Source organism: Oryza sativa, chromosome 12 (assembly GCF_034140825.1).
Source record: "Oryza sativa Japonica Group chromosome 12, ASM3414082v1".
NCBI classification, from domain to species: domain Eukaryota; kingdom Viridiplantae; phylum Streptophyta; class Magnoliopsida; order Poales; family Poaceae; genus Oryza; species Oryza sativa.
The window spans coordinates 26,843,881-26,857,923 of NC_089046.1; the positions used below are offsets into that span (position 1 = coordinate 26,843,881).

General features: G+C 45.6%; 4 protein-coding genes across 5 annotated transcripts; 1 reads left to right on the forward strand and 3 right to left on the reverse strand.

Annotated features, from left to right (window-relative positions):
- The first annotated feature begins 718 nt into the window (after window positions 1-718).
- LOC4352795 (uncharacterized) lies at window positions 719-2,913 on the forward strand. 2 transcript variants are annotated; one of them, XM_015764666.3, is made up of 3 exons: window positions 719-1,470; window positions 1,856-2,147; window positions 2,637-2,913. In XM_015764666.3, coding segments are annotated over exons 1-3 (984 nt in total). In that variant the 5' UTR covers window positions 719-780; the 3' UTR covers window positions 2,639-2,913. The 2 variants fall into 2 exon arrangements, with proteins under 2 accessions (XP_015620152.1, XP_015620153.1); XM_015764667.3 differs by having other exon boundaries at window positions 1,859-2,147.
- Window positions 2,914-3,153: 240 nt separating this feature from the next.
- Window positions 3,154-8,610, reverse strand: LOC4352796 (kinesin-like protein KIN-14R). Its single transcript, NM_001423627.1, has 15 exons — window positions 8,289-8,610; window positions 8,069-8,182; window positions 7,625-7,956; window positions 7,201-7,396; window positions 6,876-6,952; window positions 6,669-6,768; window positions 6,457-6,564; window positions 6,178-6,354; window positions 5,805-6,090; window positions 5,577-5,738; window positions 5,263-5,478; window positions 5,132-5,169; window positions 4,887-5,050; window positions 4,670-4,795; window positions 3,154-4,482 (listed from the first exon to the last, which is right to left on the reverse strand). The coding sequence occupies exons 1-15, from the start codon at window positions 8,350-8,352 to the stop codon at window positions 3,667-3,669; spliced, it is 2,976 nt and encodes a 991-aa protein (NP_001410556.1). The 5' UTR covers window positions 8,353-8,610; the 3' UTR covers window positions 3,154-3,666.
- A 1,500-nt stretch (window positions 8,611-10,110) lies between these two features.
- On the reverse strand, window positions 10,111-11,404 carry LOC107279701 (uncharacterized). The gene has a single exon (XM_015763845.3). It carries the CDS (start codon window positions 11,084-11,086, stop codon window positions 10,469-10,471), a length of 618 nt encoding a protein of 205 aa, XP_015619331.1. The 5' UTR covers window positions 11,087-11,404; the 3' UTR covers window positions 10,111-10,468.
- Window positions 11,405-11,635: 231 nt separating this feature from the next.
- LOC4352797 (large ribosomal subunit protein uL14mz) lies at window positions 11,636-13,895 on the reverse strand. The gene is made up of 4 exons (XM_015765117.2): window positions 13,753-13,895; window positions 13,405-13,470; window positions 12,834-12,937; window positions 11,636-12,318 (listed from the first exon to the last, which is right to left on the reverse strand). Exons 2-4 carry the CDS (start codon window positions 13,436-13,438, stop codon window positions 11,944-11,946), a joined length of 513 nt encoding a protein of 170 aa, XP_015620603.1. The 5' UTR covers window positions 13,439-13,470; window positions 13,753-13,895; the 3' UTR covers window positions 11,636-11,943.
- Window positions 13,896-14,043: the final 148 nt, after the last annotated feature.

Below are 14,043 nucleotides of genomic sequence, written 5' to 3' on the forward strand. Positions count from 1 at the left end.
CATTGCAAATTCAGAGTTGTTTTGCTTACAAGTTCATTGTGCACAACTAACATATGTTGCCTCTAACCTTCTGCGATGAGGCCCATGCCAAGCAAATCAATTATCCCAAATCGTATTTCATCGATGCAGATTAAGACGTTGCACATCCTTATTGACGTAGAGGTTGAATTCTTAATTATTTTTTGTTTTATAAAGAAAGACAGATTGCATGTTTGCACTGTGTTTGTTCCCTGAGGTTTGCAACTTCTCTCTTCCACACGTAAAATGGAGTTGCTTAAAATACTAGCCTGAAAATTTTTAAGCAATTTTTATATAGAAAAGTTTTGGCCGAGTTTAGTTCCAAACTTTTTCTTCAAACTTCCAACTTTTCCATCACATCAAAACTTTTCTACACACACAAATTTCCAACTTTTCCGTCACATCGTTCCAATTTCAACCAAACTTCAAATTTTGACATGAACTAAATACACCGTTTGTAAACTATCCATCAGTTTGAGAAATGTGTGCGTGAAAAGAGCGGGGAAGGTGAAGAAAGCAACACAGCCCCTAGTGGGCCCACATGTCGGTCTCGGAAACCAGCTTCCATGTTAGTACTACTACTAGCCATCTGATGATCGTCAAGATTCGTGCTGCACTGAAAGACCGAGCCTGAGCCTGGCCCCACATGACAGCGTCCCTGACCAAACAAAACCCCCCAAACCCTTCGTCTCCTCTCCTCTCTCCTCTCTCTTCCCAAACCCTCCTCCTCTCACCGCCGGCGGCGGCGGCGCGCTCTCCCGGATGGCTCTCATCGCCGGCTCCTACGAGCGCTTCATCTGGGGCTTCTCCCTCAAAACCCTAACCTCCTCCTCCGCCTCCGCGTCGTCGTCGGAAACCCTAGCCCTCGCGCCGCTCTTCTCCTACCCGGCCCACGCGGGGCCCATCCGCTGCGCCGCCGCGGCGGCGCGCGCGGGGCTCGCGGCGTCGGGCGGCTCCGACGACACCGTCCGCCTCTACGACCTCCCCGCCGCCGCCGACCTCGGCCCGCTCCTCGACCCCGCCGCGCCGGTCTCCGCCCTCGCCATCCACTCCCTCGGCCCCGTCCCGCGCAACCTCCTCGCCGCCTCCGACGACGGCCTCCTCCACCTCTACGACGCCGGCGAGGGGTTCCCGCTCCTCGCCTCGCTCCGCGTCTTCCCGCGCCACCGCGAGCCCGCCGACGCCCTCGCCGTGCACCCCACGGGGCGTGTCGCGCTCGCCGTCGGCCGCTCGGGGGGCCTCGCCATGCTCAACCTCCTCCGCGGCCGCCGCAGCTTCTCCTGCCGCCTCGAGCACCCGGCCACGGCGATCGCCTACGCCGAGGATGGCGCCGGTGGGGACCGCTTCGTGATGGCCGCCGAGGAGAAGGTGACCGTGCACGACTCCGAGGATGCTAGGATCATCCATGAGATCGACTGCGGCAAAAGGGTGCTCGCCTTTGCGCCTGCAAAGGTATTGCCATTCACCACCAAGATAATCTCTCCCACACACTCATTGTTGTAAGGATGGCTAGTTGCTTATGAGTTGTGGTTGCTAAATGGTTAGGCATAAATGCTAGTAGTTTACAGTGTAGGTGCTGAGTATTTGATGAAATTTGTCATATTGTTCAATGTGTCGGCTTTTGATTGATTATATTGTTACCGATATTGTGGTGAATTAGCTATCATTTGGAGCTCCAGTCCATGCTATTCTTTTAGCTATCTGGAGCTGATCATTTCGCTTTATGCATGAGGATTGAGGTTAATCTTTGGATGCTATAGATATTATAGAAACATTGAGTGACTATATGGTGTTGCCTTTTGTATACCGCTCACTTGTTTATGATTTAATTTGTTAGAAGGGAATACTTTACACTGGAGGAGAGGAACGCGGTATTACTGCTTGGGATCTTTCCAGTGGCAAGGTTACATCACGCATTGAGGATGCTCATTCAACTCGTGTGAAAGGGATTGTTGTCTTCGACGACAAGAACGATGGATCTGAACTGTGCAACCTAATTGCTTCGGCCTCATCAGATGGTATAATAAGGATCTGGGATGCTCGGATGATTGCAAAAGAGAAGACTACTCCATTAGCAGAGGCTAACACAAAAGCAAGGCTGACTTGTCTTGCGGGATCATCATTGAATTGTAAGTCCACGGAATATTCATCCTGTTGTTGTGTCGTCTATCAATGTCCAATGGAGGCTAACGTTGCTTATTGCTATTGACTGAAAAGAACTAACCATGATGGTTATACCTGCTTTTTCCACAGTCGATGGTTTGATTAAAATTGACATTTTATTTATTTAAATCAATCTATTCGGAGTGCATCCATACGTCAAATGTCTTCTTTTTCTATGAGATGGATGGGCAACCGTCTTCTGAAGTTCTGAGATATATTTTTTTTTACTTTAGTTACTAGATTTTTGTTTATTGTTTACTTTTTTAGAAACAATTGTTTGCTGGTACATGCACTCTTTCATTAATCCTGCTTAAGATAATACATTCCTTTTCCACTAACCCAACCTTGTGTTCTATGTTGCCTGAACGAAATTCTTCCATAACCTTGATGTATTTAATTTACCAACAAAATTTTAGCTATGATCTGACATTTGATCTCTCTCTCGAAAATTTCAGGAGCTAAGGAAAGCAGAAATGAAGCGGACGTGGAGCTAAATTGTTGAATTGAGGCCGTGGTACCAATTTTGTACTCTTTAGTTTTTAGTCTAGTCTCTATAACATATTTGTGTTGGAGAAACAAACCGAGGAGCTCGATGTATGGGACATGTATGATAGCCATAAGTTATGCATCACCATAGTCTGGCTTGAGGGCCTAAACTGCTTAATGTTTATGCAAGCGCATGGTTCTATTGTATCACCAGTTTTCTATACCAAAATGTGCAGATTGCAACAATTTTTTCTTTAACCTACTAGTCTGTCCCAAAAAAAGCCAAACTCTGGCTATGAACCTGGACACACATGTGTTCAGGTTCGTAGCTAGGATTGGACTTATTTTGGGACGGAGGGGGTAAGCATGAATTTTCACTTTTTTTTTCTCCCGTCATGTTCTAATTCCTTTTTGTCATGAATGAAAGAAAATGAGATCATTACAGAACTTGATCAAACTCGAACTTAATTCCTCTCTGTCGCGAAGGAAAGAAAATGAGATCATTACAGAATTTGATCAAACTTGAACTGGAAAACACTTGAGATCATTACAGAATTTGATCAAACTTGAACTGGAAAACACTTGTAAACCTGATCCGAGCAAGAAACAGTTTCGTAAAATAGAATCTGACAGCCAGATCAAACACTCCAGCAATCTAAGATCTGGCAGCCAGATCAACCAATCCAATCATCAATCTATGAACACAATGAAACATCAGCAAAGAGTTCTCTCACAATACTCGAGAACTCAAGCACACCCACGACACCACACAATCTAATGAGGTATCAACACCTGAAACCCTCCTAAAACTACTCCCAATTCTATAAGTCTCTCCTTCACTCACCCGTCTGAGCTGAGTGACGATGCATAATACTCCCTTCATCCCATAATATAAGGGATTCTAGAGGGACGCGACGTATCTATGACTATCATTCATAGTCCTAGATATATCACTTCTTTTCAAAATCCATTATACTATGGGATAGAGGGAGTATCACTCTAGTTGAGCTGCCTGAGGCTGGTCCCGTTGTTCCACCCTCTCTCCTTCTCCCTGTTGTGCTGCACCCCTCCTCCTCCCCGGCCGCCGCTCACCGGCACACGCCGCGCTCTCATCACCCCGCCGCCGCCGCCGCCATGGGTGGTTGTACCAGCCACGCCGGCGCCGGCCCTCCTCCCTGACTGATGAGCTGCCATTAGTGGCGGCCTGATGATCACCTTCTTCTGCAGGCTGCGACGCAGGATGCTGTTGATGATCCTCTTGTTCCGTCCGCCGCCGCCGCCGCCACCCCTGATGTCGTTGGGGGCGATCACCAGCGGCGAGGAGCACTGCTCGGTGATCATGTCCAGCGGCGACGCCGCCGCCGCGGGTGTTGCGGGCTTGGGCAATGGTAGAGGCAGCATCAGTGAGTTCCGCCGCGGCAGCGGGATCAGCGAGCCCCGGCGAGGAGGAGCAGCCGGCTGCTGGTGAGCTCCGCCGCAGAGTGAGACTCTTCTGGCTTTTGTAGGCTGCGCGCCGCCGGCAGGGTTGTTCTCCTTCTCCGACGACATGGACATCAGGTGGTTGATGCTGTAGGTGTCCGTGTTGCTGTCGGAGAACATCTGCCTCGCGATTCCGAGGTCTTTGAGCAACGTCACTGGCTTCTCTGCTGTGGAGTTGAGGTTCCTCTCTGCCATGGGGCTTCTCGTCGGGCACGGTGAGTTTTCTGGCTTCTTGCTTTGCTGCTGCTGATGCAGGTGATCTTGGGCGATCTTGTTGTCGACGTGCTGCCTCGCTATCTTCCTTTCAACCAGCAGCTGTGCTTCCAGCTCTTTGATCTGGATATATAATGAGAGAGCAAGTAAATAACTGTAAGCATGTGAATTCTTCATTCATGAAAGTATGAGGACAACATCTTTATTAGAAAGTAATGGTGAATTGGTGATTAACTGATTAAGGTGTTTATATTGCAAAGGCGCTGGAGGAACCAATTAAGCAGCCGAAGATAAAAGATGCTTGAAGTACCTTCTCTTGGAGATTCATAGTGAGTAGGTCTTTGGCCTTGTTCTTTGCTTCAAGCGATTGGATTGTTTCTTCCATGCTCTTAATCTGAGCATCTTTATTCTTACTGTCCTGTTTGGCTCTCCCAGCCTAGCAAAACGAGCAGTATGAATTCAGATTAAAAAAAGATGGAATCTAAGATCTTACTAAAAGTATATATATTGACATAGTACTACTGTACCATCAGCTTATATCTTGACAGTTCACCAACATCAACTTGTTTTCTTGCTTGTCCAAGCTCTATTCCCCGCACTCTGCTCGCAAAGTTTAGCGAGCAAAGAGTTTCACCCACATCGTTCTCATTTGGGCTGATCTGAACAAACATCAAAGTCTTGGAGTCTCCACCTGTTTTGTTTGCAAACATTATTACCAAAAAAATAAAGAATAGATGTAAATCCTACCACTCAAGGAAAAAGTTCTACATACTTAGCGAGTCCTGCAGCAAGTGCGTTAGCTTTGAGTTCCTGTCAATTTGGGACAATAAATATGTCAGTGGGCACTGGGCTCATAAGACAGTACTAATGAAAAATTAGACTTAAAGGACAGTAATTCACAACCTGAACGGTATATGCTGGCTCTTAGTTGCAAGAGCAGATATGACATCTCCAAGTGCAGAAAGGGACTTGTTAATATTTTGAGCTTCTTTCAGCCGTTCTCCTTGAGCATCTGTCTTTGCCACTCGCTCACTCCCGGCAAGGTCAATTAACCACAATTTACTTTTTGTTTGTTCCCCATTCATCAAGTTTTCTCCTTTGACCATTACACAATGCATACTGATACAGAATTAACGAGGTTAGGATTTAATAATTACAACTTTAGCATAAATGGATGAAAAATGTGTCAAAGAAAAGTATGAATTTAAGGGACTGACCAGTGTGATCGGCTGCTATGCTCATTAGCATTCGTTGAACCGACAACCCTAGCTTTGCTTCCAGTTTGCAGGACCTCCCAGGCCTCATTCATATTAGTAACACGTGCTTCAACAAGTCCTGGCACATGATGAACTCCTTCTGCAACTTGCCTTACTTCTAGCCTGTGAAGGAAGTGCCATGATATATTGGTTCTCGCATGTTGCTGTTAGAATTCACAAGAAACATACCTTTTGGCTGTTGCACCAGGCTGAGTCCCTGTCAGCAGCAAATCATGAATTTGTTCATTGTACACTTCCAAAACGCTGACAGTAATCTCATACTGAAAAAGGCCTTGTCTTTCTTTGGTAATTCGAAAGAGTTCCTCTAGAGTTCTGTAGTTAACCCCTCGAGCATCTTCAATTCCTTCCATTGTAAATGTTTTACCAGTGCCCGTCTGTCCATAAGCAAATATGCAAACATTGTACCCATCCAGCACTGAAGTTGCAAAAGGCACAGTTTTCTCAAACACCTTTTCTGTAGAGAAATCGGAGAACATTACATCGTTAAAAACTTGAGCAAGGATACAGGTTGATAAACTGTACTAGTTATGAAGGGATTTACCTTGATCTTCTTCAGGGCTGAAAACAGAATCAAATTTGAAAACCTTTTTTGAAGATACATGCCCTCTGACAATTAGTTCGCCGTCTTTTGCAGATTCAAAATCAACTGCCATCGAAGCCCCTTCTTCAATTTCTTCACCATTTAATGGCCGACACCGGCAAAAAACTCTTATGTTACCTGATCAATACGCAAGACATAGTAATTAGTAAGTCTATTATTATCACCATCTGTTGCAGTAGCAATAAATCAAACCAACAAATAGCAACAAATCAAACCAACCTTTGACCTCTATAAGCTTGTTGTAAAGATCTTTTCTTTCTTTTGTCTCCTCAGTGAACTTCTCTTTGAGATCCTTAAACTCACATTCCAAACTTGCATATTGGTTCACTGTTCCATTTAAGATATTAGTGTTGCCAACTCTAGGAAGTGGAGAAATATATACACGCAACAAACTAAAGGGTGTACAACTAGTTGAAATGCCACACTTATACCATGTTGTTGGATTGTCGTAGTCATTTGTGTAGCATCTGCCACAAATTTTTTGCATTCAAGCGATTCTTGTAGTAAAATCTGGTGCTCTGCCTTCAATGCCTGTGGTTTTTTTTGAAAATAAAATAAAATATGCTGCTTTGACTTCCCAGACAATTGTGCTATTTGTACATGAGTAGTAAACAAACTTTGAATATGAAACCAGTTACCTTAAATTTCTCACTCAAATCGTTCAGCAACTGACACCAACGACTCTTCTCTTTCACTTGCCCCTCCACTGCAAATGCTGCATGATGAAAAAGAAAGCTTGCATTCAGCCACTCAGCAAGCATGCTGACATTTTTTTGATGAGATACTTAAACAACCACTGTAACTACTGGTTACATAAATAGCGAATTCCTACAAGTACTTTGAGCTGACATATTTACATCCAACTTATTCATTTCTCCAATCACAGCCGAACTTAATCTTCCATTACGCCTACTACCATTGGAAAGCTGGAGTAGATTAGCCACACAAATTTTGAGTTCTTACCCAAAGAGCCAACATGCATTGACTTTCGCATCAGCTCCATCCTCAGCTCGTGCAGGGACGCCTGAGCCTCGTGGCATTCCCTGCTCTTGAGCTCGTTCTCCCTCATCAAGTCCTCCAAAACTCTCCTGCACTCTTCCTTCTCCCTCAAAAGCAGAGAGTACTCCTGCTTGAGCTGTCCACAGCAGCTGCATTTTCCCTGCAACAAATACATCACCTTCCATTAAGCACCAAGAACAGCAGTAACTAGTACCTCCTTGTTTCTTAGTACTCCCTCCGTCCCAAAATATAAAATCTGGTAACATCAATTTTACATGATTGATCATTTTTTCTATTAATAGTCAAAATTAAAAATGTTTGACTTAGCACTATTCTAAAAATTCTTATATTTTGGGACAAAGGGAGAACAAATTTTTCGAAGCATCACCTCATTTTCCTCAATGTGAAGTGTTTCATGCACGCTTTGTGAACCCATGGTGGCGGTCTCCTGCTCTCCACCACCTGTGCTTATGATGCTAGAAATGCCTTCGGGAGGATGAACCTGCGGCTCGGCCACGCCATCGTTGGAGGTGGCTTCCAGGGCGGCACCGCCGATGGCCGGAGAAGGAGAAGGCGGGCCCTGCGGCGGCGAGGGGCCCGAGAAGAGCTCGAGCGGCGCGATCCTGTGCCTGGCGGCCGCGGCGCCCCTCCTGATGTAATCGGGCGTGTCGTGCTGCATCCCGTCGCACGGGAGGATCCCCGACGAGGCGGAATTCTCCTCTGGTCGTCACCGCGCAGTCCAACGAGAAAAAAATTCAGACAAATTCAAAAAAAATCCAGCGCGATGTATCGAGAATTCGAGATCTAGAAATGGCGCGGCGCGCGCGCGAACCTTCGCTGTTGCCGTCGTCGTCGTCGTCGACGTAGGGGATGAAGTCGCAGGTCTCGGACATCTTCACCGTCTTCCTGACCGACGCCGACGACACCATCACCGGCGAGTCGCCGCCTGCAAGCAAATCGAATCGAGACCATGTCAGAAACCAAACCAAACCCAACCCAAAACACACCCACACCCGCACGCACGCACGAAGCACCAAGCGAAGCCGTGTCACCTATCCGGCCATGAGCGGCGGGGCCATCCCCTCCCCTCCCGCTCCCTTCCTCCTCCATCTCCATCAACCACCGCGCCCCGAAATGAAATCAAATCCACGCCCAATCTCCTCCGCCGCGCCAAACCCCCACTTCGAATCCGAGCCGCGCCAAGCCCCAGAAGGCTATCGCCTATCGATCGATCCCGCGTCGAGAGGGATGGAGAGATGCGTGGAGGCGGCGAGGATGGCGAGGAATCGGAGGAGGGCGATGGGGAAAATGGAGGGGGGAGCCGACCGTTGCAACTGCGGGGGGATTTTATTTTTCTCTTTTCGAATTCGAAATGCGTGCGTGCGTTTTGTGTTGTTGTTGATGATGATTAAATTAGGGTTAGATTAGTTTTTTTTTTTGGGGGTGGGGGGGGGGGGTTGGATGGACGGTCCAGATGCGTCGCCCTGAGGATAATTAAAGAGGAAAATAAAGCGGAAATTTGTCTCCTATCGTTTAGTCTCGTCTCGTATCACTGTAGTAGGGGATGGATGTCATGATTTCATTGATCGCCAATGGTCTTTTCTGTTTGAAATCAAATCACTATGGCGGTTCCTTCGATCGTCTATGTAGAGCTAGGTTGGTATACTAGTCTTAGCTGAACCTTCTTAAAGATGGGTAGGGTAGGGCCAAGGGGCTTTGTAAACTGTACTACTCCCCTGACATCAAGGTTGCACTTGCAATATCTCAATGGTGGAAAAAAATGGTTTTAAAAAAGGTTAACAATATCAATGTCTTACTTCCTTCGTCTCATTCTAGGACTGCAAAAATGGAGTATATTCATAGTTCTAGAATATTCCCTCCGTACTCGTAAAAGAAGTCGTTTAGAACAATGTTTAGGTCAAATCTTGGGAATATAAATTATGAATAACTCTCAAGTTGTTGAGTTTGAAAATGTAAAAATTATATAAATAGATTTGTCTTGAAAAATACTTTCATAAAAATATACATATATCATTTTTCAATAAATATTTTTATAGAAACAAGAAGTCAAAGTTGTATATTGGAGATCGTGTCCCTGTCCAAAACGACTTCCTTTACGAGTACAGAGGGAGTATGTCTAATCCCATCCTAAATTGCTACATACTGAGACAGCGGGAGTACATCATCTGCAACAAATCTTGTCAAAGCTATGTTCAATTGTTCATTACTCATTGATATGAGACTAAATATATTTCTAAAATCCTCGTAAAAGAGTATTTCTAAAGGGAAAAAAAGCCTTGCCAATAATTCTCACAAAGATATTTCACAAACTATACTCGTAAGACAAGTTATGGACTTAGGGCTTATTTGGTTCAATACACTATCAAAATGTTGGTAGCGTCAAAATCTAGATAATTTTTGATACCACGAAAAAGCTTTGAGTAATATCAAAAACCTTTGTTGTATCAAAGCTTTGAGTAATATCAATACAAAATATTTTAGTAGTATATGGTTTGAGTCCAATTTAGGGCTAAGCTTCGAATATAATATAGAAAGCATCAAATTGGACATTGGCAATGTTAATAATTTAGCTTTCAAACCACATACACTATTATTTAAACTACTAAATTATTGGTAAGGACATTTCGACACCAATCCAAAATGGTCCTTGTTGTTTCTCGTATACATTTATGTATATGGGATCATTTTGATTTGAAGGCAAATTATGCACTACCAAATTATTGACACTTCACAACAATACACATATATATTGCCAAAGTCTGGAACTTAACTAATTTTGACATTACCTAGTATATTTTGGCATTATAGCAAACTAAACCAACTCATTTATCTCACCATCCTTATATTGAGATGTGCAAAAAAAAAAAATCATTGCTTACTTTACTACAAAAGTAGCAGCTTTACGTAGAGATTACAGAATTATAGATCAATAGCAAAATTACATCCATTGATCTTAATTACTTGCCAGCTTTCTCTAACAAAGAAAAAAACCCCAAAAAAATCAAGGTTTAGTAAATCGGTAATCAGCCTTTTTCTTGGAAGAAATTTAATATATATAATTTTTTGTGTCTGCCTCTCCTAATAATGTAGTGTAGTTACGTGCTATTCTGCTGCAGTAATAGTAGCAGCAAAAGACGAGATCACGAGAAGAATCCGTGGGCGCGCGCACGGCGAGCGGCGGCGCGCCGCGGTGCGCCGCGGCGAGGCTAGTCTAGGCCCAGATGCCGGCGAGGAAGGCGGCGATGCGCCGCGCCGAGCGCGCGAGGAACGAGGCGCAGAGCTCGGCGGGGTCGTCGACGCAGCCCTGCCACGAGCACGCCCGCAGGAGCACGCGGCCGCGGCCGCGCCCCCGCGCTCCCCCGTCGCCGCCGCCGCCGCCGCCGCCGCGGGCGGCGCGCAGCCGGACGACGTGGCGCCACAGGCGGGCGAGGCACCCCTGCTCCCGCGGCGGCACGACGACGGCGGACTGCAGGTACGCCGACGCGGCGTGCTTCAGCAGGTGGTTCCTGATCCCGATGTTGGACGCGTCGAACTCGTGGATATCGTGGCTCGAGTACTCGCGCCAGCTCCCTCCTCCTCCACCTCCACCTCCGCCGCCTCCGCCTCCGCCTCCTCCGCCGCCACCGCCGCCGCCGCCGCCGCCGCTGCCGCTGCCGCCGCCCTCCACCAGCACGTCGCGGAGGCTGATGTACTCGGCGCTGGCGCTGCCGCTCCCGCTACCGCTCCAGCCGCCGATGCTGCTGCTCCGGCTCGCCGGCCTCGACCGCCGCCCCGCCGCCGCCACCGCCCCCCGCAGCGGCGGCGATGAGAACGGCGCGTATGGCTCCATCGTCGCCAAGATCCATGCAATGGCGACGCCTCACTTCTTGGCCTGCGATGCTGCAACAACAACAAGAACAAGAACAAGATTGTCTCATACTCTCATGCAATGGCCATCTCCATGGACTGCATTGCTTCTTGTTTTTTTTTTCTTCTTCTTTTTTCTGGTCAGGATGCAGTTTGAGTCTGAGAGATGAGGAGAGAAACAAGGTGAGCATTAGTTACCAGTGTGCCTTGTTTATCTCCATAGGTTCAGCTTAATTATAGGAGAGGTAATGACTCTGACCATGACAAATTTGGCAACAACAAATTACAAACTCAACACATTCCTTCAAACTCTGCATGCTTCTTCCAAGTCCAAGATCAAGGACAAACAGATATCTGATCATCTGCAGTTGATGACTTGATGTACAGAGTAAAATACTCATATTTGATTGGGAGATTAAGGTGAAATCAGAAGCAAAGAGAAATATGTGGGTAGATGAAGCTTTATAACTTCTGCATGTCCCAGCAGGACAATGGTAGGAAACTAGGAATAGGATGGCATGATCACACAATGTAACACATGAACCGAAACACTTTGAGATCAGAAAGCACAAGAGTTCAGTTGCAGTTTCAGGTTTAACAAGAGAACATAAGCAATGTATGCGTTTCCATCTGAATGGAATGCAATACTACAGAGGTTAAATAGTAGTACAGAATCTGATTTGTCTAGGACTGACTGCAGGGCATCAGCTCATTTAATCTTTTGAGGGTACATTATTGCAAACAGAACTGATCAAAACAACGGTGGAATACTCTTGAGACAGCACCATGCTCATTTCATTCTGCAGAACTAACAGGTAGGTTGCCAGGTATGTAAGCATCTCAAACTATGTGTTCCGCTAACGCTAGGATCTTGAGATGCTTCTTTTTCCTGAGTTCGTGGGGAACAGGACCAAATACACGAGTGCCAATCAGCTCGCCTTTGTTGTTCACAAGGACAATCGCGTTGTCATCAAACTGGATCTCGCTGCCATCGTTGCGTCCTCGCTTCATAGCAGCACGGACAACCACTCCATAGACCACATCTCCTTTCTTCACCTTACCACGAGGCTGTGCTTCCTTGACAGATCCAATTATAGTGTCCCCGAGCCTCGCTCCTTTCTTCCCCCTCAAGGACTGGATGCACATAACGCGCTTGGCACCAGAGTTGTCTACCACCTTTAGGTTTGTTCTCATCTGGATGAATGTTCTGATTTGCTGAAACCAGAATGAGAACACGAGTTAAAGTTTTATTCCACATGGAAAACATCCATGATGAGATAACTAACTTCAAAGAACTACATATGCCGGCACCCAGCAACAATCCTATTATCGTCGCACGAATAGCAGGGCACATAAAATTTATTTTAAAATACCAAGACATGGAGTCCCTGCTGTTTTGAGATAAGAACAATAAAAATTCCTCCTAAAGAATGGCTAAAAGAGTACGACAAAAAAGAAACGTATAAGATACTAAGATGGAGTCCAATCTGCCAAACAATCTAGTTTGACAACTGAGCAAATCCCTGATGTCGATCGTAAAAAAAATAATAAAAGGTATTCAATCATATCAACAAAACCACATCATAGTGGAATAAATATATGCTTGTCTACTGTGCCATGGGTTCTCTAGTGAAAAGAACAAGACGTTTGTCCATTAATTAATTTTAGACTTTTCAAGTTGCTATAAGAAGTGATGTCAAGATGTTTCTGCTAGATAGAAGAAGTCATACCTGAAAGATAGGATCACAATGAGATGGTCTTGACACCGTTTCAACAGATGAGTTAACGGCTCCAAATAGATTGTTCCCAAGGCCTCCCATCAAGGTACGTCCAACTAAAAAGATGAAGAACAACCATGAGCAATATGCAAATTAGATCAGCATCATACCACAGCACCATAAGCTAAAAATATTAAGCCATCAGGCAGAGGCAAAAAAATCTAACTAGAGGTAAGAGCACTTGTAAGGTATAAGATACTGTTTTATTATGGTTAAAGGCCATCAGTCGCACAGAATCAACAATTTTAATTGTGCACGTGTTTGAATGCTATGAATTAATCATCATTTCGCACTAGATCAAATCCCAAAAGTAATCAACAATTGGTTAATTTAGGCTAAAAGCCAATCTAAACTGGTTTAGGTCCAACCAACAGCTATCGTTAGAAGCCATAACTTTGTCCATGGTTTGTTTATGGAGTAGAACATATATCCTAACTTTGCACAAGCCAAATGTGTCTAGTAGGCATTTGCAAACCTATCCGTACAATCATATAAACGTTGAGGCATTCTCAAATCTCAATACCTGACGAACATTTTGACCTCAGGAATGCTGCCATTTCTTGTTGCCCTGCGCTTTACCCACACTTTCCTGCAAGGAGAATATGGTTCATAAGCCCTCAAAGTCACAGCAATAAACCTCTGCAAGCAGGGGCGGATCCAACTTGGGACATGGGGGTTCAATTGAACCCCCAAATATTTCGGGGAACAAACAAACTGTTACTTGTATTAAGGTTAAGGCTATGAAATTAAAAGAAGAGCTTCTTCCAGATCTAGAAGAGAAGCTAGGGCTAACGAACGAACGCAAGCAAATTCCAGTCCCGATGGGAGAGAGAGAGAGAGAGAGAGAGAGATGAATCAGAAAGAGGCTGACCAGGTGAGGATCCCCTCCCCTCCCCTGCTCTGCTCGCCAGATGGAGATGGAGATGGAGATGGAGATGGAGAGGGAGATCGCCGCCCCTCCCCTGTTATGTTCAGCCGCGACTCGTCTTGGCGGCGCAAGGAGCGGAGCGGAGCGGAGGAGACAGAGATGGGAGATTTTCCTTCTTTTACGCCGCCACGGGGAAGTATTTGGTAAATTTCCCACTGGGTGACAGTGCATCCAGCGCCTGTTCACTTTGATGTCATTTTTCAACCAATGCCAAAATTTTAGCATAGTTACCAT

Bases quoted from the DNA above. Each gene is read 5' to 3' on its own strand.
- LOC107279701 (XM_015763845.3), bottom strand. From the start codon at position 11,086: ATGGAGCCATACGCGCCGTTCTCATCGCCGCCGCTGCGGGGGGCGGTG.
- LOC4352795 (XM_015764666.3), top strand. From the start codon at position 781: ATGGCTCTCATCGCCGGCTCCTACGAGCGCTTCATCTGGGGCTTCTCC. The intron at 1,471-1,855 runs GTATTGCCATTC...TTAATTTGTTAG, and splicing joins TCGCCTTTGCGCCTGCAAAG to AAGGGAATACTTTACACTGG.
- LOC4352796 (NM_001423627.1), bottom strand. From the start codon at position 8,352: ATGGAGATGGAGGAGGAAGGGAGCGGGAGGGGAGGGGATGGCCCCGCC. The intron at 5,479-5,576 runs GTCAGTCCCTTA...ATTCTGTATCAG, and splicing joins CATAGCAGCCGATCACACTG to TATGCATTGTGTAATGGTCA. The intron at 5,170-5,262 runs GTTGTGAATTAC...CCAAATTGACAG, and splicing joins AGCCAGCATATACCGTTCAG to GAACTCAAAGCTAACGCACT.
- LOC4352797 (XM_015765117.2), bottom strand. From the start codon at position 13,438: ATGGCAGCATTCCTGAGGTCAAAATGTTCGTCAG. The intron at 12,938-13,404 runs GTATTGAGATTT...TCATCTTTTTAG, and splicing joins GAGGTCAAAATGTTCGTCAG to TTGGACGTACCTTGATGGGA. The intron at 12,319-12,833 runs GTATGACTTCTT...TTCTGGTTTCAG, and splicing joins ATTGTGATCCTATCTTTCAG to CAAATCAGAACATTCATCCA.